Source organism: Pristiophorus japonicus, chromosome 13 (assembly GCF_044704955.1).
Source record: "Pristiophorus japonicus isolate sPriJap1 chromosome 13, sPriJap1.hap1, whole genome shotgun sequence".
NCBI classification, from domain to species: domain Eukaryota; kingdom Metazoa; phylum Chordata; class Chondrichthyes; family Pristiophoridae; genus Pristiophorus; species Pristiophorus japonicus.
Window position 1 is genome coordinate 33,161,880 of NC_091989.1, and position 26,872 is coordinate 33,188,751.

A 26,872-nucleotide genomic window follows, 5' to 3' on the forward strand; every position below is an offset into this window, starting at 1 on the left:
GGGAGAGGAGGAGGGAAGGGGAGGGGGGAGAGGAGAAGGGAAGGAGAGGGGGGGAGAGGAGGAGGGAAGGGGAGGGGGGGAGAGGAGGAGGGAAGGGGAGGGGGGGAGAGGAGGAGGGAAGGGGAGGGGGGGAGAGGAGGAGGGAAGGGGAGGGGGGGAGAAGGAAGGAGAGGGGGGGAGAGGAGGAGGGAAGGAGGAGGGAAGGAGAGGAGGAGGGAAGGGGAGGGGGAGGGAGAGGAGGAGGGAAGGGGAGGGGGAGGGAGAGGAGGAGGGAAGGGGAGGGGGGAGAGGAGGAGGGAAGGGGAGGGGGGAGAGGAGAAGGGAAGGGGAGGGGGGGAGGAGGAGGAGGGGAGGGGGGGAGAGGAGGAGAGAAGGGGAGAGGGGGGGAGAGGAGGAGGGAAGGGGAGGGGGGGAGAGGAGGAGGGAAGGGGAGGGGGGAGAGGAGGAGGGAAGGGGAGGGGGGGAGAGGAGGAGGGAAGGGGAGGGGGGGAGAGGAGGAGGGAAGGGAAGGGGGGGAGAGGAGGAGGGAAGGGAAGGGGGGGAGAGGAGGAGGGAAGGGGAGGGGGGGAGAGGAGGAGGGAAGGGAGGGGGGGGGAGAGGAGGAGGGAAGGAGAGGGGGGGAGAGGAGGAGGGAAGGAGAGGGAAGGAGAGGAGGAGGGAAGGGGAGGGGGAGGGAGAGGAGGAGGGAAGGAGAGGGGGGGAGAGGAGGAGGGAAGGAGGAGGGAAGGAGAGGAGGAGGGAAGGGGAGGGGGAGGGAGAGGAGGAGGGAAGGGGAGGGGGAGGGAGAGGAGGAGGGAAGGGGAGGGGGGGAGAGGAGGAGGGAAGGGGAGGGGGGAGAGGAGGAGGGAAGGGGAGGGGGGGAGAGGAGGAGGGAAGGGGAGGGGGGGAGAGGAGGAGGGAAGGGGAGGGGGGAGAGGAGGAGGGAAGGGGAGGGGGGAGAGGAGGAGGGAAGGGGAGGGGGGGAGAGGAGGAGGGAAGGGGAGGGGGGGGAGAGGAGGAGGGAAGGGGAGGGGGGGGGAGAGGAGGAGGGAAGGAGAGGGGGGGAGAGGAGGAGGGAAGGAGAGGAGGAGGGAAGGGGAGGGGAGGGAGAGGAGGAGGGAAGGGGAGGGGGAGGGAGAGGAGGAGGGAAGGGGAGGGGGGAGAGGAGGAGGGAAGGGGAGGGGGGAGAGGAGGAGGGAAGGGGAGGGGGGAGAGGAGAAGGGAAGGGGAGGGGGGGAGAGGAGGAGGGGAGGGGGGGAGAGGAGGAGAGAAGGGGAGAGGGGGGGAGAGGAGGAGGGAAGGGGAGGGGGGGAGAGGAGGAGGGAAGGGGAGGGGGGAGAGGAGGAGGGAAGGGGAGGGGGGGAGAGGAGGAGGGAAGGGAAGGGGGGGGAGAGGAGGAGGGAAGGGAAGGGGGGAGAGGAGGAGGGAAGGGGAGGGGGGGAGAGGAGGAGGGAAGGGAAGGGGGGGAGAGGAGGAGGGAAGGGGAGGGGGGGGGAGAGGAGGAGGGAAGGAGAGGGGGGGGAGAGGAGGAGGGAAGGAGAGGAGGAGGGAAGGAGAGGAGGAGGGAAGGGGAGGGGGAGGGAGAGGAGGAGGGAAGGGGAGGGGGAGGGAGAGGAGGAGGAGGAGGGAAGGGGAGGGGGGAGAGGAGGAGGGAAGGGGAGGGGGGAGAGGAGGAGGGAAGGGGAGGGGGGGGGAGAGGAGGAGGGAAGGGGAGAGGAGGAGGGAAGGAGAGGGGAGGGGGGAGAGGAGGGAGAAGGAGGAGATGGGAGGCTGAACAGGAGGGGGTGCGGGTGGTGGGAGACTGAACGGGCTCCGCCGCCGCCGACTTGGAAGCCGGGCCACTGACGACGACATTTCGGGCGGGGCCCACCCCCAGCGAGATGCCGGGCGGGCTGGCCCCGCCGCCGACGGAGGGAGGAGGGGAAGAGAAGGGGGGAGAAGGGGGAAGGGCTGAACGGGAGGTGGGGAGGGGGACTGAACGGGAGGGGGAGTGAGAGGGTGGGGGGGAGCTGAACGGGAGGGAGGCCCGAATCCCAATCTTCGCCAGGGGAGCCCATTTGGCCAGGGCTAAGGCCGGCGTGCTTCAGGCCCCTCCCACGCAGCCTCGGGGGTGAGGAGCTACTGCACATGTGCGCACACTCTAGCACGCATGTGCAGAGGTCCCGGCACTGTTTTCAGCGCCGGGACCTGGCTCCGCCCCCGACTCCTTGTGCTGCGCCGCGCCGAGGCCGAAGACGTCCTGAGGAGTTTGCAGAATCAGAAGGTAAGTTTTCGCCGCTGCCCTTTTTATTCCAGAAGGCGCGCCGTTTTTACAGAGGGCGGAAATTGGGCCCTTTATTTCAGCGACACCCTGATGGATAAATCATCCAAAAACAACAGTTCCCAAACAATTGTAAACTGACTGCTCTGCCCACCTCAGCTCTCTCCATTAGTGAAACAGTTTAGATCTGAACATCAAAAAAGCCCAAATCAAAAGTTTAATTATCTGACTTGACAGGTCAAATCCAACCTGCAGACTCCCATTAGGTCGTTGTGATTTCTTTGCAGCATCTCACCTTCTTGGGTTAGTAGATTCACAATTCCCAGTTGGCTGATGTAAATATCTAAGTCACCCTGTTGTGTGGAAGCCTGTAGACTGCCATCTGAGGAATCTACAAGTAAACAATTAAGCACTTTAGTTGTTGGCATTTCCTTTGTACTCGACAATTCCTTCAAAAAATAACTTCTTATGTGATGAAAAACTGGGCTTGTATCAGAGGATCTTCTGATATTCAAACTCCCCTAGCACCTTTAGTGGAATGCTTTAGTGGAGCTCTACAATACTGAAACAGCACATCATCTCAGGGGAGGGGAAGATCGAGAGTAAAAGGGCACGGAAAGAAATCAGCAAGATGACGCAGTGAACCCTGCAAAATGCATCATGCTCAGCAAGCTGATGGCTGCAAAAAAAAAAAGTCTAGCTTGCAGACTATTTGTGCTCCCCAAAGAAGGAAAACAGTAAGAAGGCAAATAAGGGAGAAAGATCGTTTTTTTTTGCACAGAATTTATTTTCCGAGAGGCTGGGACATACCTCCCAGAAAACTTAGATTTTTTTATACTTTTATTTAGTGAATTTTCCAGTATTTTGAATTTACAATAATTTAAAAAGGAAAGTATATTACTCATTGGGACAGAAATTCCTCTCGAGGACTTCCCATGGGCAAAGCACTAAATAATGGACATAAAATGCGCACTTATCTGAAGCTGCTGCACCCACTCGAGATCACGGTCGGGAGGCTTCTCGTGACTGCGCGTCACAGCGCGTTCATGTTGGCACGTCCGCAGGAGTCACGTAGGCCTTGGCACCCAATCACAGGTAAGTATTTTTTCAGTCATAGTAATAGGAGATTCTTGAGTTACGAATCTATTACTATGAATGAGAAAAACCCCAAAACGCACAAACACTACATAAAACATTTAAAAAACACCTCACACAATACACTAATAGAAATTAAAGTTGTTACACATGGTTTTTTTTAAAAAGAAAAAAAATTTGCTAATTTTTAAAAAAAGTTAGGGTTAGGGTTTAAAATAACATTACTTGAGTGGGCAGGGTTTTAACATAAATATGTTCTTTTTTTTTATTTTATTTCAATCATGTTTTTTATAGGTTTTTAAACTCTTATGCCTGTAAAAGTAGGCTATGTGCCTGCTTTTATCAGGCGCAAGAGTTTTGAGGACATTTGCCGGGCAAGATATGCGTAAATCCCGCAATCTTACCCGTACAAATGTCCCCGCTCCAGAGATGTCTACGATCTGTCAAGCTCCAGCCTGACAGATTGGAAAAGCCGGTTTTCAGTGCATGCGCATTGCGTGCTGAAAACCGGCTTTTCCGTGCCTTCCCGGGTCCGTAGACACTCCGTACGGGCCCGCGACGTCGGAATTTCTACCCCAATATTTTTGAAAAATAGAGAATATTGGGAATAAATTATTCTTTTAGTATTTTAGAAATGATCTCTTCCATTAGCAGCAGTAGGCAATCTACTGTTGGAAGAAAGTTTTAATTCATTTTCTTTATTTAAAACAAAAATTGCCTAATTTGAACCTCATGATCATCAGATCATTTTAGTCAGGGCCACAGGCAGCAAATTGTAGAATACATTTTTCAAATATGCCCCCTCCTCACCCATCAATTGGCAATGCATTGCGCATTTCTATGGGGATCCAGTAGCAAGCTCCCACTGAAAAATTTTGAATTTTTACATAAAATGGGGCATTCTGATTAATCGTAAAAAAAACTTTTATCCTTCAGAAATGGGTTAAAATGTAAATAGCATTTGGATTTTCAAACAACTAAGCAGACCCTAATTCACCAATCAATCTCACGTTCAACACTCCGGACCCCATTCAGTGAGACCCGCAAACCCTCCAACTCTCTACTCAGTTGATAGACAATCCTCCTAGTTCATAATAACACTCTGCTGTTCAATCTGACACTTCTCTTTCTTCAATTAAACTTGGCATTCTTCTTCCACTGCCCCTTATTCACACCAATAGTCTTTCATCCACCAGCTCATCCTGGCACTTTCCCCCTCTTCAACCCAGTTCCAGCTGATATGTTTCTTCCAGCTCCCCTATTGGGGTTGCACTCTTTTCCCTCTCTCTCTCTCCCCCCCCCAACCCCCCAGTGCAATCTAGCATTCTTTCCCCCATAACCCAGTTAGCACTTTCAAGTCAGCATTTTCTTCCACACCCTCTTCAGCTTTTACTATAATTTTTTGCCATAAGTATAATAACTGCAGTCACAGAGCCTGACCAAAACTATCAGTTGGGATGGGAATAGGGCCATTAAGGGATAGACAGGGTAAAATCACAGGCAGTGATAGTGAAATGGCAGAAATATTAAATAATTACTTTGCTTCCGTATTTACCAGGGAGCCAGATCAGGTGGCTATGACATCGGATGATGAGATTAGAAAATATTAAATAAACTAATCAAACTCAAAGAGGATAAAACCCTCTGGATGGATTGCATCCATGCATTTAAAAGAATCTAGATAAATTATAGCAGAGGCATCATTACACATATTTAATGATGTTAGAAAAGGTGCCAGAGGAGTGGCAGATAGCCAACACGTTTTACCGCTATTTAAGAAGGGAGTTAGAATATGTCCAGGGAACAATAGAACTGTCAGCTTAACATCCAGTAGACATCTCAAAATGCTGGAGAAGTACCACCAATGCTGCCTCTGCAAGATCCTGCAAATTCATCCGGAGGATAGGCGCACCAACGTTAGTGTGCTCGCTCAGGCCAACATCCCCAGCATCGAAGCACTGACCACAGTCGACCAGCTCCGTGGGTGGGCCACATCGCCCGCATGCCCGACACGAGACTCCCTAAGCAAGCGCTCTACTCGGAACTCCTACACGGCAAGCAAGCCCCAGGTGGGCAGAGGAAATGTTTCAAGGACATTCTCAAAGCCTCCTTGATAAAGTGCAACATCCCCACCGGCACCTGGGAATCCCTGGCCCAAGACTGCCTAAAATGGAGGAAGAGCATCCGGGAGGGCGCTGAGCACCTCGAGTCTCGTCGCCGAGAGCATTCAGAAATCAAGCACAGACGGCGAAAGGAGCATGTGGCAAACCAGGCACCCACCTTTTCCTTCAACCACTGTCTGCCCCACCTGTGACAGAGACTGTAATTTCCATATTGGACTGTACAGCCACCTGAGAACTCACTATTAAAGTAGAAGCAAGTCTTCCTCGATTTCGAGGGACTGCCTATGATGATGATGAGTGATAGGAAAAATAATGGAATCCCTACTAAAGGAAAAAAATAGAAAAACATCGAGGAACCAAAAATAGAATGATCAGTCGGCATGGATTTCAAAAGGGAAAGTCTTGTTTGACCAACCTCATTGAATTCTTTGAAGAGATAACAGAGAGAATAGACAGGGGTAATGTAGTAGATGTAATTTATCTACATTTCCAAATGGCCTTCGATAAGGTGCCACATATTAGAGGTTGGAATATGTGGAATCAGGGGACAAGTAGCACAATGGATAGCCAGCGAGCTGCAAGACAGAAACCAGTGAGTAGGGGTAAAGGGTAGCTATTCAGAGTGGCAGAAGGTAGATAGTGGGGTCCCACAAGGATCAGTGTTGGGACCACTGTTGTTCACAATTTATATTAATGATTGAGAATCATGAACACAATTTCTAAATTTGCAGATGACACCAAATTGGAGGGGGGGGGGGGGAATAGTCAATACTGAGGGGGGACTAATGTTCCCCTGAATTTTCTTTGTGCCATGCAGGCCCATTCAAAAGTCCGTGCATTCGTGTTTTTTTCCAATTTAAAAGCCGGCTCACTGGCTGCATGGGACCTCTGGAGCGCTGTGCGATCTTAAAGGGAACACTGAGGGGGATTGCAACAAATTACAAGAAGACATTAATAAACTTGCAGAATGGGCATATAACTGGCAGATGAGTTTCAACACAGATGACTTTCAGGTACTGTTATTTTGGTAAGAAAAATCAGGATGTCACATATTACTTGGAATCTAAATGGGGTAGAAGAACACAAATAGACAAATCACTAAAAGTAGCAACGCAGGTTAATAAGGCCATAAAAAAGCAAATGAAGCACCAGGGTTTATTTCTAGAGGGATAGAATTGAAAAGTAGAGAAATTATGCTAAACTTGTATTGAACCTTGGTTAGGCCATACTTGGAGTACTGTGTCCAGTTCTGGTCAGCATACTATAAAAGGATATAGAGACACTGGAGAGGGTGCAAGAAAGACTTTGAATCATACAATTATAGAAATTTATGACACAGAAGGAGGCCATTCGGCTTATCGTGTCTGTGCCAGCCGAAAAATAGCTATTCAGCCTAATCCCATTTTCCAGCTCTTGGTCTATAGCCTTGTAGCTTATGGCACTTTAAGTGCATATCCAAGTATTTTTTAAATGTGATGAGGGTTTCTGCCTCTATCACCCTTTCAGGCAATGAGTTCCAGACCCCCACCACCCTTTGGGTGAAAATAGTTCTCCTCAACTCCCCTCTAATCCTGTTACCAACTACTTTAAATCTATGCCTCCTGGTTATTGACCTCTCTGCTAAAGGGAAATAGGTCTTTCCTATCCACTCTATCTAGGCCCCTCAAATTTTTATACACCTCAATTAAATCGCCTCTCAGCCTCCTCTGTTCCAAAGAAAATAACCCCAGCCTATCCAGTCATTCCTCATAGCTAAGATAACTTACAAGAATAATACCAGAAATGCGAGGGTATACCTATCATGAATGGATGAACAGGCTGGGTCTCTTTTCTCTTGTAAAGAGAACACTAAGGGATGACCTAATAGAGGTTTTTAAAATTTTGAAAGATTGAGACAGAATAGACACAGATAGAGTGTTTCCACTTGTGGGGAAGAGTAAAACTAGAGGCCATTGATAGAAGATAGTCACCAATAAATTAAATAGGGAATTCAGAAGAAACTTCTTTACCAGAGAGTGGTGAGAATGTGGAACTCCCTACCACAGGGTTTGGTTGAGATGAATAGTATAAATGCATTTAAGGGGTGGCTCAATAAACATATGAGGGAGAAGGGAATAGAGGTTTATGCTGATAGTTAGATGAGGAAGTATAGCTCAAGTGGAGCATAAACGCCAGCATTAATTGGCTGGCCAAATGGCCTATTTCTATGTAAATCTATATAAAAACTGTTAAGTCTTGAATAAAGAGTCAGACTAGATTCTGCAAGCTCAAAGTAAGGTGTGACCATAGTCCTTTATTACAGATCTCAGAGTCACTTCTCCAGCCTGTGAGGCCTCCTTATATATAGGTGCTCCCAAGGGATTGTGGGATCCCTTGGGACTCCAGGGGATAAGCCCTCTGGTGGTTATACATGGTATTTACAGGTTTACATACATAACAAAAACCTGAAGTCAATACTTGTATCTTACATCTCTAGTGTGCCCTAGATAATGTCATAATGTATTTGGTCTTGGTCTACACAGCTTTTCCATTGTATGACAATTTCTTTAATACCTTCCTTCTCTGTGCTTGTAACATTTGTTCATCTTACCCCCTAACTCCAGTGCATTTCCCTCTCCCTCCAATCTATAATCAATGGTGGTCTTCAGCAGCCTCACCCCTACTCTGTAGAACTCCCTTACTAAACCTCTCTCATTTGCTACTTCTTCGTCTGCCTTTAAAAGCCTCCTCAAAACTGTTTTTCCCAACCACACTTTGTCATTTTTACTATCCTAAACTATTACTCTTGACATCTGTTCCTCTTTTACATAGCACTATGGGGAATTTTACCAAGTTAAAGGTGTTATATGAATGTAAATAAAAAGAAACAAAACTGCTATTTTTTGAACATCTGAAACAAAATCAGAAAATCCTAGGAATAGAAGGGTTAATATTTCAGGTAAAACCATTCATCAGATCCCTTCTCTTTTCAATTGTTGACTGACCTGTTGTGTCTTTCACATTTTCTGTTTTAGTTTTATATAAATGTAAGTTATTATTGTGGAGAAATAACACTAATAAAACAACATTGCTGTCATCTACTGAATGCAGCTGATCATAACTTGACCAAAACTAGTGTAATCTCTTGATGTTTAGAAATATCCAGTAGCAAAAAGTTGATTTTAAGCTACAAGCAGAGCAGCTGGAATTACTGAATCTCACCAAACCTGAAGCCAATATATGTAATAGATCTCTGGCATCCCTAGACTGCTTCAGTTAATAATGCCAAAATGTATTCAGCCTTGGTCTGGCCAATCTTTCACATTAATATGACCTCCTCCTTAGTAGCTTGCTTCTCATCACTTATAACACTTATCCTTCTTGCCCTCCTCAGAAAGAAGAATGGCTACTGGTAGAAAAGTAGTTTCTAAAGTTGCAGCAACACTTTTTTTTTTATTCATTCATGGGATGTGGGCGTTGCTGGCAAGGCCAACATTTATTCCCTATCCTTAAGTGCCCTCGTGAAGGTGGTGGTGAGCCGCCTTCTTAAACGCTGCAGTCTCTATGGTGAAGGTACTCCCACAGTGTTGTTTGGGAGGGAGTTCCAGGATTTTGACCCAGTGACAATGAAGGAATGACGATATATTTCCAAGTCAGGATGGTATGTAACTTGGAGGGGAACTTGAAGGTGGTGGTGTTCCCATGCTCCTGCTGCCTTTGTCCTTCTAGGCGGTAGAGGTTGCGGGTTTGGGAGGTGGTGTCGAAAAATCCTTGGCGAGATGCTGCAGTGCATCTTGCAGATGGTACACACTGTAGCCACGGTGCGGTGGTGGTGCAGGGAGTGAATATTTAAGGTGGTGGATAGAGTGCCAATCAAGCGGGCTGCATTGTTCTGAATGATGTCGAGCTTCTTGAGTGTTGTTGAAACTGCACACATTCATTATACTCCTGACTTGTACCTTGGAGATGGTGGAAAGGCTTTGGGGAGTCAGGTGAGTCACTCGCCACAGCAGATGGTCATTGTCTGGCACTTGTGTGATGCGAATCTTACCAGCCACTTAACAACCCAAGTCTGGATGTTATCGAGGTCTTGCGGCATGTGGGCACACAACTGCTTCATTATCTGAGGAGCTGCGATTGGAACTGAACACTGTGCAATCATCAGCGAACATCCCCACTTCTGACCTTATGATGAAGGCAATGTAATTGATGAAGCAACTGAAGAGGGTTGGGGCCTAGGACAGTACCCTGCGGAACTCGTGCAGCAATTTCCTAGAGCTGGGATGACTGACATGCAACAACCACAACCATCTTCTTGGTGTGAGGTATGACTCCAGCCAGTGGAGTTTTCCCCCTGAATCCTATTGACTTCAATTTTATTAGGGCTCCTTGATGCTACACTCGGTTCATTGCTGCCTTGATGTCAAGGGCAGTCACTCTCACCTCATCTCTGGAATTCAGCTCTTTTGTCCATGTTTGGACCAAGCCTGTATTGAGGTCTAGAGCGGAATGGTCCTGGTGGAACCTAAACTCAGCAGATTACTAGTGAGTAAGTGCCACTTGATAGCACTGTCGACGACACCTTCCATCACTTTGCTGATGATTGAGAATTGGCTGATGGAGTGGCAATTGGCCACACTGGATTTGTCCTGTTTTTTTTGTGGACAGGATATACCTGGGCAATTTTTCACTTTGTTGGTTAGATGCCAGTGCTGTTGTTATGCTAGAACAGCTTGGCTATAGGCACAGCTAGTTCTGGAGCACAAGTCTTCAGCACTACAGCGGAATGTTATCGAGGACCATAGCATTTGCTGTATCCAGTGCCCTCAACCGTTTCTCTATCACATGGAGTCAATCAAACTGGCTAAAGACTGACTTCTATGATGTTGGGAACCTTAGGAGGAGGCAGAGATGGATCATCCACTTGGCATTTCAGACCGAGGATGGTTGCAAACGTATCAAGTCTTGTCTTTTGCACTCATGTGCTGGTCTCCACCATCATTGAGGATGGGGATGTTCATGGAGCCTCCTCCTCCAGTTCGTTGTTCAATTGTCCACCACCATTCATGACTGGATGTGGCAGGACTGCAGAACATTGATCCGATAGTTGTGGGATCACTTAGCTATGTCTCTGCTTCTGTGTTTAGCATGCATGTAGTCCTGTGTTGCAGCTTCTCCAGGTTGGCACCTCATTTTTAGGTACGCCTGATTTTGCTCCTGCCGTGCTCTTCTGCGCTCCTCATTGAATCAGGGTTGGTCCCCTGGCTTGATGGTAATGGTAGAGAGGGATATGACAGGCCATGAGGTTACAGATCATGGTGTAATATAATTCTGCTGCTGCTGATGGTCCACATCGCCTCATGGATGCCCAGTTTTGAGCTGCTAGGTCTGTTCTGAATCTATCCTATTTAGTGCCACACAACACATTTATGGGGAAGCTTCACAAGGATTGTGCTGTGATCACTCCGACCAATATCATCATGGACAGATGGTGAGGATGAGATCAAATAGGTTTTTCCCTACTTGACCTCGTTGGTGTTCCCACCACCAGTCTGGCAGCATATATCCTTCAAGACTCGGCCAGCTCGGTCAGTAGTGGTGTTACCAAGCCACGGTGATGGATATTAAAGTCCTCCACCCAGAGTACATTCTGTGCCCTTGCAGTTCTCAGTGTGCCTTCAAAGTGTTGTTCAACAAGGAGGAGTATTGATTCATCAGCTGAATGAGGGGGTAGGTGGTAATCAGCAGGAGGTGATGCCATAAGATTTCAAGGAGTCCATAGTCAATGTTGAGGACTCCCAGGGCCACTCACTTCCGACTGTATACCACTGTGCCACCAACTCCAGTGGGTTTGTCCTGCCAGTGGGACAGGACATACCCAGGGATGGTGATGGAGAATCTGGGACATGGCTAAAAAGTTATGATTCTGTGAGGATGACTATGTCATGCAGTTGCTTGACTAGTCTGTGGGACAGTTCTCCCAATTTTGGTACAGATGTTAGTGAGGAGGCCTCTTCAGGGTCGACTGGGCTGGGTGTGCCTTTGTCATTCCAAATCCCATGCCTAGATTGATGCCGGGTAGTCCATTCGGTTTTAATCATCTTATACTTTGTCGTAGTGGTTTGGTATAACTGAGTGGCTTGCTAGGCCATTTCAGAGGGCAGTTAAGAAACAACCACATTGCTGTGTGTCTGGAGTAATATAGGTCAGACAGGACAAGACGGCAGATACCCTTCCCTAAAAAGGACATTACTGAACCAGATGGGTTTTTACGATAATCATGGTCATGGTCACCATTATGGATAATAAGGGGCTGAAAATGCCCTTTTTTTATAGCCCCATTAGCACCCCTAGGGGTGCTCCCACAATAGTGTGAAGTAAGGAATTCCAGGATTGTGACCCAGCCAGAATGAAGCAATGGCAGTATATATCCAAGTAACAGGTATGCAATATAGTGAGTGGTTCATGTACTGCTTGATCTCATGGCCAATCAATGGAAATCTATTAGAGTACTGAAAGTAAATAGCAGTACAGGTATAATGCTTTATTTTGTAACATCATACAAGAAAACAGTGTATGTTATCTGAATTTTAATTTTAGTATGTAACCATTTTAGAGCAATTAAGAGTGGTATCAAGCACAGCCCAACAAGTGTTGACAGACCCAATCTGTTGAGCTAAAATTCTTCATGGGTCAGATATGATTTAATATATGTCTAAAAAAAAAACGTACTGGTAACATTTCCTCCTCCAATACCACCCCACAAAAATAAATCAACTTTGAAGTCTATCTTTTTGTTGCCCAAGATGCAACTCAATAATATTTATAAATCAGGCACAAAACAGAAAAAGATTAGACATCCCAAGGTTCAACCTACATTAAAAGTTTAGCCAAAGTAATGGATCAATGACAATGTTGAATTGTACCATCACTATACAGTAAAGCAGTTTCAAATTTTAAACGGTCTTTTTGAAATTACAATGGATATTTGTGAAACGAAACTTTGGAAATCTGATGAGTACATTTGTATCATCAAGGAAACAACACTTACTACTCGTGTCTCCCTCTATTTTCTGTTTGTATATTCAACACGCTATCAATGGCACAAGAAAGTCTATGCATTTTTTCAAAACCATAAGACAGCTATCATATTACAATGGGAGCGTATTCTCGTTGCGCTGTTTTAGTGTGATGCAGCACAATGTATATCATGCAATCCTTACACCTTTCTCAGAAAAGTGCCATACTTTCTCTACGGAGAGAAAGAAATGTCTCACCAGTTGTTTTCCTTTTATGGTATATAATTTTATATATAGAGAACTCATTGCTTCTCAGTATTTTTAGATTAGAACCATGCAGATAGCTTCAGTAGCAAGAGTCACCAGGAGCCACTAATTGCAGCCTTTGAGCATGTAACTTGCCCACAGCATCTGAGAGATCTGACCCTGCAGCAAATATTCTCTATTGCTCAACCATAATGAAAGTTATGCTGGAATTATTCTCTCATATATAAACTGGAACTAGTTTGATCAAAGTGACAGGGTTTCTTACCTACTGTAACAGCACCTGCATCAGTCTGAATAGTAACATTTCCTGCACATGGAAGAATACAAAAAAATTGTAATAGAATGTCTTTCAAAGAAAAATATTACTATAAGCTTATTTACAGCTTGGTAACAGCATGAGAATTCTGATTAGTAAAACAGAAAATCTGTGATAACTTGGCTGTATTCCTTTGAAAATCACGATTGAACAGAAATGTAGAAACTCTGCTACACAGATTAACAATGCAAAAACATAATGGGCCTGCCTTCTGAGTACCCATTTTATTTTCAATCTTTTTTTTTATTCGTAGTTAGGCAAAGAGATAATCTTGCAAGAAAACTGCACTTCAAATAATTGACTCGAGAAACAGATGTGATTTGTAGCTGAGGTTGCCCAGTTCTAGTCCAATGTCTAATTACTGATTGATAACTATGGCAGTATATTTGTAAGATTATAAAGATGATCTGTCAGTAAATAATTTAGAAAGCTTGTTCCATATTGGGAGCATTACTAGAACTAATAAGATGCAGAGAGGATGTTTCCCCTCGTGGGGGAATCTAGAACTAGGGGGGATAGTTTCAGAATAAGGGGTCACCCGTTTAAGACGGAGATGAGGAGGAATTTGTTCTCTCAGAGGGTTGTGAATCTTTGGAATTCTCTACCCTAGGGAGTTGTGGAGATTGAGTCATTGAATATATTCAATGCGGAGATAGACAGCTTTTTGATCTACAGGAGAGTCAAGGGTTATGGGGAATAGGCAGGAAAGTGGAGCTGAGGCCAAGATCAGATCAGCCAAGATCTTATTGAATGATGGAGCAGGCTCGAGGGGTCAAATGGCCTACTCCTGCTCCTATTTCTTATGTATAAACAGTATATACACAAGAAAAAAAATAAAGCACGGTTGCTTCATGTGAAACAGCAATGACTATCAATAGAGAGAAAAAGAAACACACAGTTTAATTAAAGAAAAATCTTTTACATCTGTACTTCATTTCTGTCTGGAAAATGTATTAGTTAAAAGATATTATACAATGGAAATTTGCGTTTCATCTCAAATGATAGTTTTTACATTTACAAGATAATTTTTTTGGTAGCTGGCAAAAGTCCAAAACCATTAAAGCACCATCTGAAGTGTATAATATTTTACATTTGGATAGTCCAAAAGGTTCTTAACCGAAGTTTTAATATTTAGAATCACAGGAAGTCCTGTTGATTTACCTTGCATGTTGGATACACAAGTCAAAAATCTATATAGGGTTTTATAAACAAAATCTTCAGAACATGGCAAATTCTAAAGCATGCCATTTCCAGACCAAAATTAATGGGTGTTTTTTTAAAACATATCTGATTGGTTACAAAGACCACAAATAGCTAGACTGTTAATCATATTAGATTCCTTCTGGAGAAAGTATGATCTACAAAAATGAAAATATGGTACAGCAATGATTATGATAGCCATTTTTTTTTAAAAAGTGTATGATCTTAAATGATAAAGTCTTGAGTTTGATTAAATTCTGCAAATTCTAACATTCATTATTTTGCCTTTTTAAATACAATGGGGGTGAAATTGCCGTGTGCCCTGATTGGGGCGGTATCCTTATGGGGCTGGGACTTTTAGCGCCCGGCGCTAAGGAAGCGGAATACAATCTCCCGCGTTCCACTTCGTTTGGGGGCGGTAACTGGGGCACTGGATGCTCCACGTAGCTTCAATGCCCCTTCCTTTCGATTACAGGGGAGGGCCGCTACACACTCTGCAAGGCCTCTGATGGCCTCCACTAGGCCACCAAGGGCAGCATGCGATTGGGTCAGCGGCCCGGCACCTGTGTTGGGCTGCACGATGGCAGCCCGGACCACGCTAGGTCCGCCATCGTTAAGCCGACCCAAGAATTGGTCGACAAAAAAAGATAGTGGCCCAGGTCGCTGGCAACCTCCCCCTTAAGCACTTCCCCGAGAGCGGATGTTGACCAGCATTGCAATTCACGAAGCTGGCATTGACATCCACGCACGCCAGTCTCGCGGGGTGCGGCGCTGCCGTGGCAACACCTCCACAACTCTCGAGCAATTTCCCGGGAGGCGGTAGCGCCCACCTCTGTCGGGCGAAAAGTGTCTTGCGAATGTACTTAGCCACAACACAAGAACTAGGAGCTGCAGTAGGCCATTTGGCACTTCGAGCCAACTGAGCCATTCAACAAGATGATGGCTGATTTTCAACCTCAACTGCACCTTTCCGCACTATCTCCATATCCCTTAATTCCATTCGCACCCAAAACTTTATCGAACTCTGTCTTGAATATACTCAACGTCTGAGCATCCACAGTCCTCTGGGGCACAGAATTCCAAAAATTCACAACCCTTTGAGTGAAGAAATTTCTCAACATCTCAGTCCTAAATGACCGATCCCTTATTTTGAGACTGTGACACAGTGTTCTAGGTTCCCCAACCAGGGGAAACATCTTTTCTGCATTAACCCAGTCAAGCCCCTTAAGGATTTTATATGTTTCAGTTTAGGATCACCTCTCATTCTTCTAAACTCGAGGGAATATAGGCCTAGTCAACTCAATCTCTTCTCATAGGGCAATCCCCTCATCCCAGGAACCAGTTTAATGAAGCTTTGTTGCACTCCCTTAAAGGCAAGTATGTCTTTCCTCAGGTAAGGAGACCAGAACTGTACACAGTACTCCAGGTGTGGCCTCACTAATGCCCTGTATAATTGTAGTAAGACTTCTTTACTCTTGTACTCTAATCCCTTTTTAACAAAAGCTATCATACCATTTGCTTTCTTAATTGCTTGCTGTACAGTACCTGCATGTTAACTTTCTATGATTCATGTACAAGGACAGCCAGGTCCCTTTGAATACAAACATTTCCCAGTCTCTCACCATTCAACAAATATTGTGCTTTGTTTTCCCTACTAAAGTGGATAACTTCACACTTCCCACATTGTATTCTATTTGACATGTTTCTGTCCACTCAGTCAACCTGTCTGTATCTCTCTGCAACCTCTTCACGTCCTCCTCTCAGCTTACTTTCCCACCTAACTTTGTATCATCAGCAAACTTGGATACGTTACACTCAGTCCCTTCATCGAAGTCATTAATATAGATCGTAAATAGCTGAGGCCCAAGCACTGATCCTTGTGGTACCACGTTAGTTACAGCCTGCCAACCTGAAAAAGTCCCGTTTATTCCTACTCTCTTTTCTGTCCATTAACCAATCCTCAATCCATGCCAATATATTACCCCCAATCCCATGAGTCCTACTTTTATGTAATAACCTCCTGTGTGGCACTTTATCACATGCTTTTTGAAAATCCAAATACACTACATCCACTGGTTCCCCCTTCAAAAAACTCGTCAAACATGATTTCCCTTTCATAAAACCATGTTGACTCAGCCCAATCATATTACGATTTTCTAAGCATTTTGTTACCACATCACTAATGATTCTAGCACTTTGCCAACTACTGATGTCTGGCTAACTGGACAATAGTTCCCCGTTTTTTCTCTTCCTCCTTTCTAAAATAGCAGGGTTATGTTTGCTACCATCCAATCCTTGGGGACTGTTCTAGAATCAAAAGAACTCTGGAAGATTAATACCAGTGCACACACTATCTCTGCAGCTACCTCTTTTAAAACCCAAGGATGCAGGTTGTCAGGTCCGGGGATTTGTCACCACTTAATCCCATTAATCTCTCCAGTACTATGTCATTACTTATACTATTTTTTTTTTAAGTTCCTCATCCTCCATAGACCGTTGGCTTCCAATTATTTCCGGAATGTTTTTTATGTCTTCTACTGTGAAGACAGATATAAACAGGGAAAAATTCCACTGCGCACTGTTTGGGGGGCAGTAACACTTTGCGCCAGGCACAGAAGTCACGCCCCTTGCGAGAAATTGGGGTTACCACCCCAAAAAAGCGGTAGCGGGGCAGACTCACTGGGAAGAGACCATGCTGCAAACTCTGCCGTAATGAAATGGCCTCGCTGACCACCGGGGAGTGGAGTGCCGTGCCAACAGCCTGGCACTCAAGCAGAGTGACCAAGCACTCTGACCAATCGCAGCATGGACCCCACATTCAAAGCGCACGGCAAAAATTGGCTGAATTTTTTTTGTAATAGCCCACCGTTGTAACTTACGAGCGGCCGGCCGCTCTGTACACGCCCCCTGAAGCTGTTGCTGGCATCGCTCGGCGCAGCTTCAGGGGGCAATACCCAATTTAGGGTCCCGGGGTGCTGCGCATGGTGATGTCATCATCGCTGGTGGAGCGGGGTGCTACAGGTTACCGCCGACACTAGACTCCCGTGGAATTTAGCGGGAGTCGTTAGCGGTGTCACATCCAGGTGAAAAGTAGTTTGCTCTAACAAGAGGCGCAAATGACCTGAATTTCTAGGTCAAAGTACTTGTTTAATGTCTCCGCCATTTCCTTATTGTCCATTATAATTTCTCTGGTCTCATGGGCCCATGTTTACTTTCACTTGTGTACCTATAGAAACATTTGCAATTTGTTTTTATGTCTCTTGCTAATTTACTCTCATATTCTTTTTTCTCTTTCCTTATCAATTTCTTGGTCCTCTGCCGAATTCTAAAATACTCCCAATCCTCAGGCTTACTACTCTTTTTGGCAACATTATAAGCCTGTTCCTTTGATCTAATACTATATTTAACTTCTCTTGTTGGACCACTTTTCCCATGGGATTTTTGTGCCTTAAAAAGGAATGTATGTTTGTTGTAAATTATTTATTAATTCTTAAATGCTAGCCATTGCTTGTCTACCATCATACCTTTAATGCAGTTAGCCAATCTACCTCAGCCAACTCATCCATCATATCAACGTAGATTGCTTTGTTTTGGTTTAAGACCCTAGTTTCGGACTTAACTGAATCGCTTTCAAGCTCAAGATAAAATTCTATAATATTATAGTCACTCTTCCCAAAAAGGTCCTTTACTACAAGGTTTTATTAATTAACTCTCATTGCACAATACCGGATCTAAAATAGCCTGTTCCATAGTTGGTTCCTCAACATACTGATCTAGAAAACTATCTTGTATACATTCCATGAACTCGTCCTCCACACTATTACACAATATGACAAAATATTGGCCGGACTGCGCTAGGACTAACAACACATAGCAAACATTCTCCAGCATAAATTCCAATAAAGTATTAAAAAAAGACCGTCTGCAGTGATCTTTTTGAGAAACTGTGAAGCTGTCACACAGTTTTTCCTCAGAGGGTAGGGTAGGTAGCAATGCTCTTGGAGTGGAACAAAATAATTAATTCTGACATTTTGCCTTGCACTGTTGTTATGAATTGTCATATCACCAGTAATGCAGAGAGGCCAGTCTTTATTTCAGTGGGACACCACTATTCTATTTACATTATTGCATTCTTGATCATCCTGAATTGTTCACAAATGCACAGAAACTGTCAACTCAGATCTTAATGAACAAATGAGGTCTGAATGGTAAACTTGTACTTGCACCGCAAAAAATACAGTTTGTATACAGGGAATAAAATTATTTGACGCAAGATTTTAAACAACTAAAAGATGGCATTTTCACCATGAAGTTATACCAAAGCATGCAAATTTGGGAACAGTAGCATAGTGGTTATGTTACTGAACTAGTAATCCAGAGGCCTGGACTAATGATCCAGAGATGTGAATTCAAATCCCACCATGGCAGCTGAGGAATTCAAATTCAGTTAAATAAATCTGGAATAAAAATCTAGTATCAGTAATGGTGACCATAAAACTATCGGATTGTAATAAAAAACCCATCTGGTTCACTGATGTTCTTTAGGGAAGGAAATCTGCCGTCCTTACCTGGTTTGGCCTATATGTGACTCCAGACCTGCAGTAATGTTGACGACTCTTAATTTATCCCCTAGAAATGGCTTAGCAAGTAACAAACCGCCACAAAAAAAATAAAACCTGATGCACTCCCCGGCATCGACCAAGGCACCAGCTTCGGACACGACAACGGCACACCCAGCCCAGTCGACCCTGCAAAGTCCTTTTCACGAACATCTGGGGACTTGTGCAAAATTGGGAGAGTTGTCCCACAGGCTAGTCAAGCAACAGCCTGACATCGTCATACTCACAGAATCATACCATTCAGCCAATGTCACAGACTCCTCCATCACCATCCTTGGGTATGTCCAGTCCCAACAGAGGTTGCAGCACAGTGGTGTACAATCGGGAGGGAGTGGCCCTGGGAATCCTCAACATTGACTCCGGACCCTGTAATGTATTTGCTTCAAGAGATCTTTGCATAAGAATTCATAGCAACACATTGCTATTAAGAACTAGTTGGTTTATTAACAAGGGCTTAAAAATCACACTACACATTACCAGTTCATCCACTAGGCTCACAACTGCATGCCTCATCGTGGATGACCTAGACCCAACTGACAGGGGTTTTATTGAGTCTTCTGAACATCACGTGACTGGCTAAGCCACTCACAATGCAACAGCTCTACAACTATTTTGTTGCAACATTAATACAAGTGCCCCCTTATTAAAGGGGTGGGGGGGGGGGGGGGGGAAAGACACTGAAACCGACACACTAAACAAATTAACTGTTGGCAGTAAACTTAATTCAAATTAAAATGTGGTTGCCAGGGGTGATGATGCACTCCAGCCCCTCCGATGTCCACCTCTCACGGAAGGCCGCAAGCGTACCGGTGGACACCGTGTGCTCCATTTCCAGGGACACCCTGGTTCGGATGTAACCGCGGAATAGAGGCAGGCAGTCAGGCTGAATGACCGCCGCGACCGCCCGCTGCCTGGACTGGTTAATGTCCACCATATCCATGCCCAGGAGCAGTCCTACGAGGAGGCCGTCCAACCTGTCTGCTCCCCTCTGCACAGGGTGCCCAAAAATCAGGAGTGTGGGACTGAAGTGTAACCAGAACTTGAGGAACAGCCCCTTCAAATAATGGAAGAGGGGCTGCAACCTCACACCTATAACATACACATGGAATGCCGACTCCTCTCGACCGTAAAAATTACAGGCGGCCTGGGAGTCCGTGAAACACCCTCCAGGCCAAGTCCCCAATAAATAAGGGGAAGACTCCCGCGTAGAGAGCACTCCATTGGGGATCCCTGCCTTCTCTGGACGGCAAGATGGTGCGCCATGGCGTGTCAGGACGGCAGACGAGGATGACAACGTGGAGAGGTTGCAAGAGCAGCTCCTACAGGAATCCTCTCTGTGCAGAACTGAAAAGCACGGAAGGGGTTTCCTGGAGGAGGCTCAAGTTGAGACGCTGGCTTCCGAGGGAGGTTTCGAGGCTTGGTGCCTATGAGGAATTCCATCCTGACGGGGGTCAGTTCGGACAGGATCTCCCCACGTGTTTGGGCCTCCTCGACACACCTAACAGAGTCAGGGCCCAGCGCTGTTTTAGCAACGCGTTGGCATTGGCCACGCGCTGGATGTCGGCCCAGGATAGGCACCGTGCCAGCTCGTCTGGCGCCATCCAGCCCGCTCCTCCGCCATTGAGCATGTCTCTGACCCTGGTCACCTTGCCAGCCATAGCCCTCTCATCCGCCTGCCACTTAAAACTGCAGTCGTGGAGGTACGGATTCCTGAGCAGCAGCTCCTGAAGAACAGCCGCCACTCCAGATGGAGGAGAACTGCGCTTGGTGGTTCCAGACCCGGATGAGTTCCTGGTAAAAGACAGGCAGCCCTCGCATGGCGGTCCTGACACCCCCCAGGTTCACAAACAGGAACTACGTCATAATTGAGGCAGTGCTGCTGGCGGAAGAAATAAGTCGCTACCTGTACGTCGAGCACCCTCCTAGATAAATACGTCATCTAGGAGGGTGCTCGACGTGCAGGTATCTCTGCAGGGTCTGAAGATGAAAGGTCGCAGCCTGGGTGCTCACGCACACCAACGCCTGACCGCCCTCCTTAAGTGGGAGACTCAGAACCGCAGCAGAGACCCAGTGCTTCCTGTTGTTCCAGAAGAAGTCGACCAGCTTCTTCTGTACCTTGGTGACAAATGCAGGGGGAGGGTTCAAAGTGACCAACCGGTACCACAGCATAGCGGCTACCAGTTGGTTTATGACTAGCACTCGGAGTAGTCCTGTCCGGCGCCATAGGCGAGTGGTGACTTTGGCCTCCAGCTCTTGCCAGTTCGCCGGCCAGGCTTCCTCATCAGGGCTAAGATAGACTCCCAGATAGAGGAGATGGGTTGTCAACAGCTCTACAACTATTGTTGTGTAGACAATAAACAAGTGCCCCCTGGCTAAAAAAGGGGTGGGGGGGTGGGGGTGGTGGAGGTAGCACTAAAACCGACTAACTTAAATAAATTACATTTTGGACACGTGGTTCAAATTAAAATTTGGTTGCCGGGGGTGATGATGCACTCCAGTCAACAGCTCTACAAACCTGTAGGCCCCATGATGTCTCATGGCTTCAGGTCAACCATGGGCAAGAAAACCCTCGGCTGATTACCACCTACCATCCTCCTTCAGCTCATGAATCAGTACTCCTTCATGTTGAACACCACTTGGAAGAAGCACTGAGGGTAGCAAGGGCACAGAACGTATTCTGGGTGGGGGACTTCAATGTCCATCACCAAGAATGGCTCGGTAACACCACTACTGACTAAGCTGGCCGAATCCTGAAGGACATGGATGCTTGACTGGGCCTGCGGCAGGTGATGAGAGAAACAAAATGAGGGAAAGATCTACTTGACCTTGTCCTCACCATCTACCTGTCGCAGATGCATCTTTCCATGACAGCATTGATAGCAGTGACACCGTCCATTACTATCGCAGTGTTAAATGGAATAGATCAAGAACAGATCTAGCAGCTCAAAACTGGACATCCATGAGGTGCTGTGGGCCATCAGTAGCAGGAGCAGAGCTGTATTCCACCACAATCTGTAACCTCATGGCCTAGCATATTCCTCATTCTACCATTACCATCAAGCCAGGGACTACTTAGGTATGATTTGGCCACATAAAGCAGGATAAATCCATTCTGGCAAATTACCGCCCCATCAGTCTACTCTCAACCATCAGAAAAGTGATGGAAGGGGTCGTCGACAGTGCTACCAAGCGGCACTTACTCACTAATGATCAGTTTGAGTTCTACCAGGACCACTTGGCTCCATACCTCATCACAGTCTTGGTCCAAACATGGACAAGAGCTGAATTCCAGAGGTGAGATGAGGGTGACTGCCCTTGACATCAAGATTGCTTTTGACCGAGTGTGGCTACAAGGAGCCCTAATAAAACTGAAATCAATGGGAATCAGGGGGAAAACTCTTCACTGACCTGAAGTCATATCTAGCACAAAGGAAGATGGTTGTGGTTGTTGAAGGGCAATCATCTCAGCACCATCGCTGCAGGAGTTCCTCAGGGCACTGTCCTAGACCCAACCATCTTCAGCTGCTTCATCAATGACCTTTTCTCTATCATAAGGTCAGAAGTGGGGATATTCGCAGTGTTCAGTCCAATTCACAACTTCTCAGATAATGAAGCAGTCCATGCCCTCATGCAGCAAGACCTGGACAACATTCAGGCTTGGGCTGATAAATGGCAAGCAACATTTACGCCATAAAAGTGCCAGGTAATGACCATCCCCAACAAGAGAAAGTCTAACTACCGCTCCTTGACGTTCACCGGTATTACCATCACCAAATCCCCCACCATCAACATCCTGGGGTCACCACTGCCCAGAAACTTAACTGTCTCAACTCCAGACTCCCCAAAACCTTTCCACCATCTACAAGGTACAAGTCAGGAGTGTAATGGAATACTCTCCACTTGCCTGGATGAGTGCAGCTCCAACAACACTCAAGAAGCTCCACATCATCCAGGACAAAGTACCCCATCCACCACCTTAAACATTCACTCCCTCCACAACCGGTGCACCGTGGCTATAGCGTGTGCCATCTACAAGATGTACTGCAGCAACTCACCAAGGCTTCTTCGGCAGCACCTCCCAAACCCGCAACCTCTACCATCTGGAAGGACAAGGGCAGCAGCCACATGGGAACACCATCACCTGCAAGTTCACCTCTATGTTACACACCATCCTGACTTGGAAATATATCACCATTCCACCATCATCACTGGATCAAAATCCTGGAACTCCCTCCCTAAGAGCACTGTGGGGGTAACTTCACCACAAGGACTGCAACGGTTCAAGAAGACAGCTCACCACCACCTTCTCAAGGGCAATTAGGGATGGGTAATAAATGCTGGCCTCGCCAGTGATGCCCACATCCCCAGAACGAATATTTAAAAATTCAATTGTCTCTGATTTTAGGTTCTTCACATCATCATAGAGCAGCAATGCTTTCCTCCGGAATGTGGTGGGAAAAAACTAAACTGATTAAACGCTTTAAAAAAAAAAGCAAAATATTGCTGCTACTGGAAACATTCAGCAGGGTAGGCAGCATCTGTGGAGAGAGAAAAACATAGGGTTAACGTTTCAGGTTGATGATCTTTCATCAGAACTAATGAAAGGTCATCGACCTGAGACATTAACCCTATGTTTCTCTCTCCGCAGATGCTGCCTGATCTGCTGAGTGTTACCAGCATTTTCTGTTTTTATTGGAGATTAAACACTACCAGATTAACACCAGATGATTTTCTCCCATATCCTTGACATTTGCATGGGAGAACACAGCTGAAGACATTCAAACACATCATCCGTGTACAAACCAAAATAAAAGGGTATAATTGTGTAGTAAGTCTGCTATTAATTCACTATAGATTTTTATCTTGCAATCAGAGATTAATAGGTACACTCCAGTAACAAACCCAGAGAGGAATTCATATGTTGAAGGAGGCTCTCAATTTCATGAGTGCAGTCTCAAAATTTTCAAGATATATTACAATGCATCACCAGAGTAGCTCTTTAATACACAAGTAAAGGAGCCAGGTTTAAAAAACTAAGAACTCTGGAACAACTGAGCACATTACTATCCCAAGCAGTATTACACTGAGCAGCAGAATGTGGGGCCAGATCTCAGCTGTGACAAAAAGCAACTTTTCCACACAAGAGGCAGATAGGAAGATAAGTCACTCAAGAGTCACTACAAATGCCTACCGGATTCTTCCCAATCCAGGATCAGCTTGAATGCAATCTATTGAATTTCCTATGAAGCTGCTTGCATAGCTGACCTCAGTGGTGCAGATCCATGGGAAGGGGAACTTCCAAAATGGTGGGACTCAATAGGCTGGAAAACAAATTGCTACATTAAAAGTAAATCTTGCAAACAAGATTTTTTTCCCTGAATATCTGTATGGGCAAAGTGTGTTCCCTTGGATTATTCTTGTCCTTTAAAGTCAAATGACCTGGTGCTTCTGTCAAAAGCTTACCAAAAACTCAGATTCTGGTTTTATTTAGAAACCTAGTAAGATTCTTCCTAGTAAGGTATGAGTGGGATGTTCACCATGCTGATGCACAATGTTAACTCTAACCCCTTCACTCTCTGCTCTTCAAGATAACATGCTGTAAGTTCTGAATTTCAGTCAGATGCAGCTGAAATTGCTTTATGGATTATGTTCAAAATGTGTAGTTAATGGAAAAATGTAAAGGCATAGAAAATTTGTTGACTTGACCAAATAATGCAACACTAGAATCCTGCAGAATATAACTAGCAATGAAACCCTTGTCTCAAATGTGTGGTTGCAGTCTGGTTGACTATAATTTGTTCTTTTCTAATTTATGTAGCTTGAGTGACCAACTTAGTTTCATGCAATTTTGGTGCTGCCTGCTCATTTACTGATTGTAGCGCTGATCTCAGTGCTAAATGCACTACTGATTGGCTTAGCATTTAACATGGGGGGGGGGGGGTAGGGGGTGTCAATATCGGGTGCAGTTTACTGGCCAATAAAGTTTGGCCTAGGATCTCTGCACTACTTAAAGGGAGGTGCTTTACTGCAGAAGTACCTCATCGTCAGTCTAAACAAAGCCATGGCCCAACAACTGAGGGAAAGGGCTAGAAGACTTTCTGATGCGGCACTTGGTCCTTAGGGTCCAAAGACACCGTGAGGTCCTCTACGTGCAGGGGGGCAGGAGGCCATCAAGGCTGAACACAAGAAGGATCTGGGAGGATATTGCTCAAGTCGTCACTGCAACGAGTGTTGTCCCCAGGACCTGGATCCAGCGCCACAAGAAGTTTAATGACCTCACACGAGTGGACAAGGTGAGTGAATGCATCATCAAATGCCAAATCCTACCATCTGCACCACAAGCCTCAATGCACCATACCCCCAGCACTCACCTACCAACAATCTCTGGCTATCCCCACTCATATCTCACAATCATAGCTTCATTTCACCATTACCACTGCTGCAATACTCACAACCACACCTTGCACACACTGCCAGCTATTCAACCATGGCAGGCACATCACCCAAACACATTTCACCACACTCACTGACACACTTCCTTTCACTCGCAGGCCAAGGTGGCGGACAATTGCCAGGAACAGCAGCAGACAGTGGAGGGCAAGCCACAGTGAGAACCTTGCTGACCTGGAGGAAGCAGTGCTCGCAATAATTGGAGGGGCAGTGAAGTCCGTGGCGAGTGGGAAAGTTGAAAGGATTGCTGATGATGACCGTATGCTCATAACCTAATCCTTTTTCTCACATCTCACTTCCTCCTCACAAGCTGCTGATGGTGTATGCATGGATATCTTGCTTTACCCTCTTCCCGTAATACAACCTGACCCATGTGCATTTCTCAGATACCCAAGAAATGCCAGCAGACCAGCCTGTGCCTGAAGTTCTAGAGGAGGAAAGTGATGGAAGAGAAGACACAAGACTGCTCTCTTGCAGTCTCAGCTTGCTACTGTGTAAGCCAAAACTGCTGCCATCGTGGTTGGGTTTACCAGTGTGGAAAGGGGCTTGCAGGGTGTCACAGCAGTCCAACAATCTGTGCTCCAACAGATGGCTAGAAATACTGAGGTGCTGCCCCAGGGAGTGGCAGTGGCTCCGTGGGGCATGAATCTGCTGTCCTCTCTGAGGATTACAGCATTGCTACTCCCACCACAGCCACTCCGCCAGTGCACTTGCTGCTGCCTGTTATCCAGCCAGCCCAGACTGCTGCCGCCCATGTCGAGGTGGTGCAGTCTATAGCTGGGGCATCTAGGGCCAGAGCTGCTCGAGGTTGTCCTGCAAGGCCATCTGTAGTCTCCCCCACTAAAAGTCAGCAGCCTTCCACCAGCCATGCTGCAGACACTGGGGAAGCACTTCATAGGAACACTAGAATAGGAAAAGGCACACAAAAGACAGGCACTAAGGGAATGCACATGGGTGATTAGTTGACTTTGTGCTTTGTTTGGAATGTGTGTTTTGTGGTGGCTCCTATTTTAGCTTTATGCCCAGGAGGTTGCTATGATGTTCCGTGACAGAGGAATCTTAAGATGGGGAGGTGGTGAGCAACGGGAACCTAGGGTTTCGTTCACTGAAACCGAAGTCTGATGAGGCGCTCACAGACAGCCCGTCCAAAATGGGGTTGTACTGGAAGCCTCCTCCCCTTCCTCTTCCAGAGGTGTCCTGGAACCCGTGCGAACAAGGGCAATGTGTTCATGATGGCCAAGTTGTAGAGCATGCAGCAGATTACCATGAAATAGGATACCCGCTCCAGTGTATTGGAGGACTCCTCCTGAGCAGTCAAGGCAGCCGAACCATTGCTCGAGCAGCTCGATGGTCTGCTCGATGAAGTCCCTCGTGGCAGCATGGCTGTCATTATGTGAGTGCTGGCCATGAGTGGTGGGGTTGAGGAGGGGAGACATCAGCCAGGTGCAGAGTGTATAGCCGTGGTCTCCAAGCAGCCACCCTCGGGATTGATGTGATGGCTGGAAGATTGCTGGCACACCAAACTAGCACAGGATGAAGGCATGATGACTGCTGCCAGGATACCG

At 46.3% G+C, this 26,872-nt stretch overlaps 1 protein-coding gene across 3 annotated transcripts in view; it reads right to left on the minus strand.

The window, feature by feature from the left end:
- fam185a (family with sequence similarity 185 member A) overlaps positions 1 to 26,872 on the minus strand; it is a 74,981-nt gene that overhangs the window by 22,162 nt on the left and 25,947 nt on the right. For 2 of the 3 annotated variants that reach the window (XM_070897342.1, XM_070897344.1), the window contains exons 5-6: positions 12,988 to 13,029; positions 2,535 to 2,630 (exon numbers count right to left, since the gene is read on the minus strand). In XM_070897342.1, coding sequence (XP_070753443.1) covers positions 2,535 to 2,630; positions 12,988 to 13,029 — 138 coding nt within the window. The remainder of the gene's footprint in view (positions 1 to 2,534; positions 2,631 to 12,987; positions 13,030 to 26,872) is intronic. The other variant, XM_070897343.1, reaches the window with a different exon arrangement.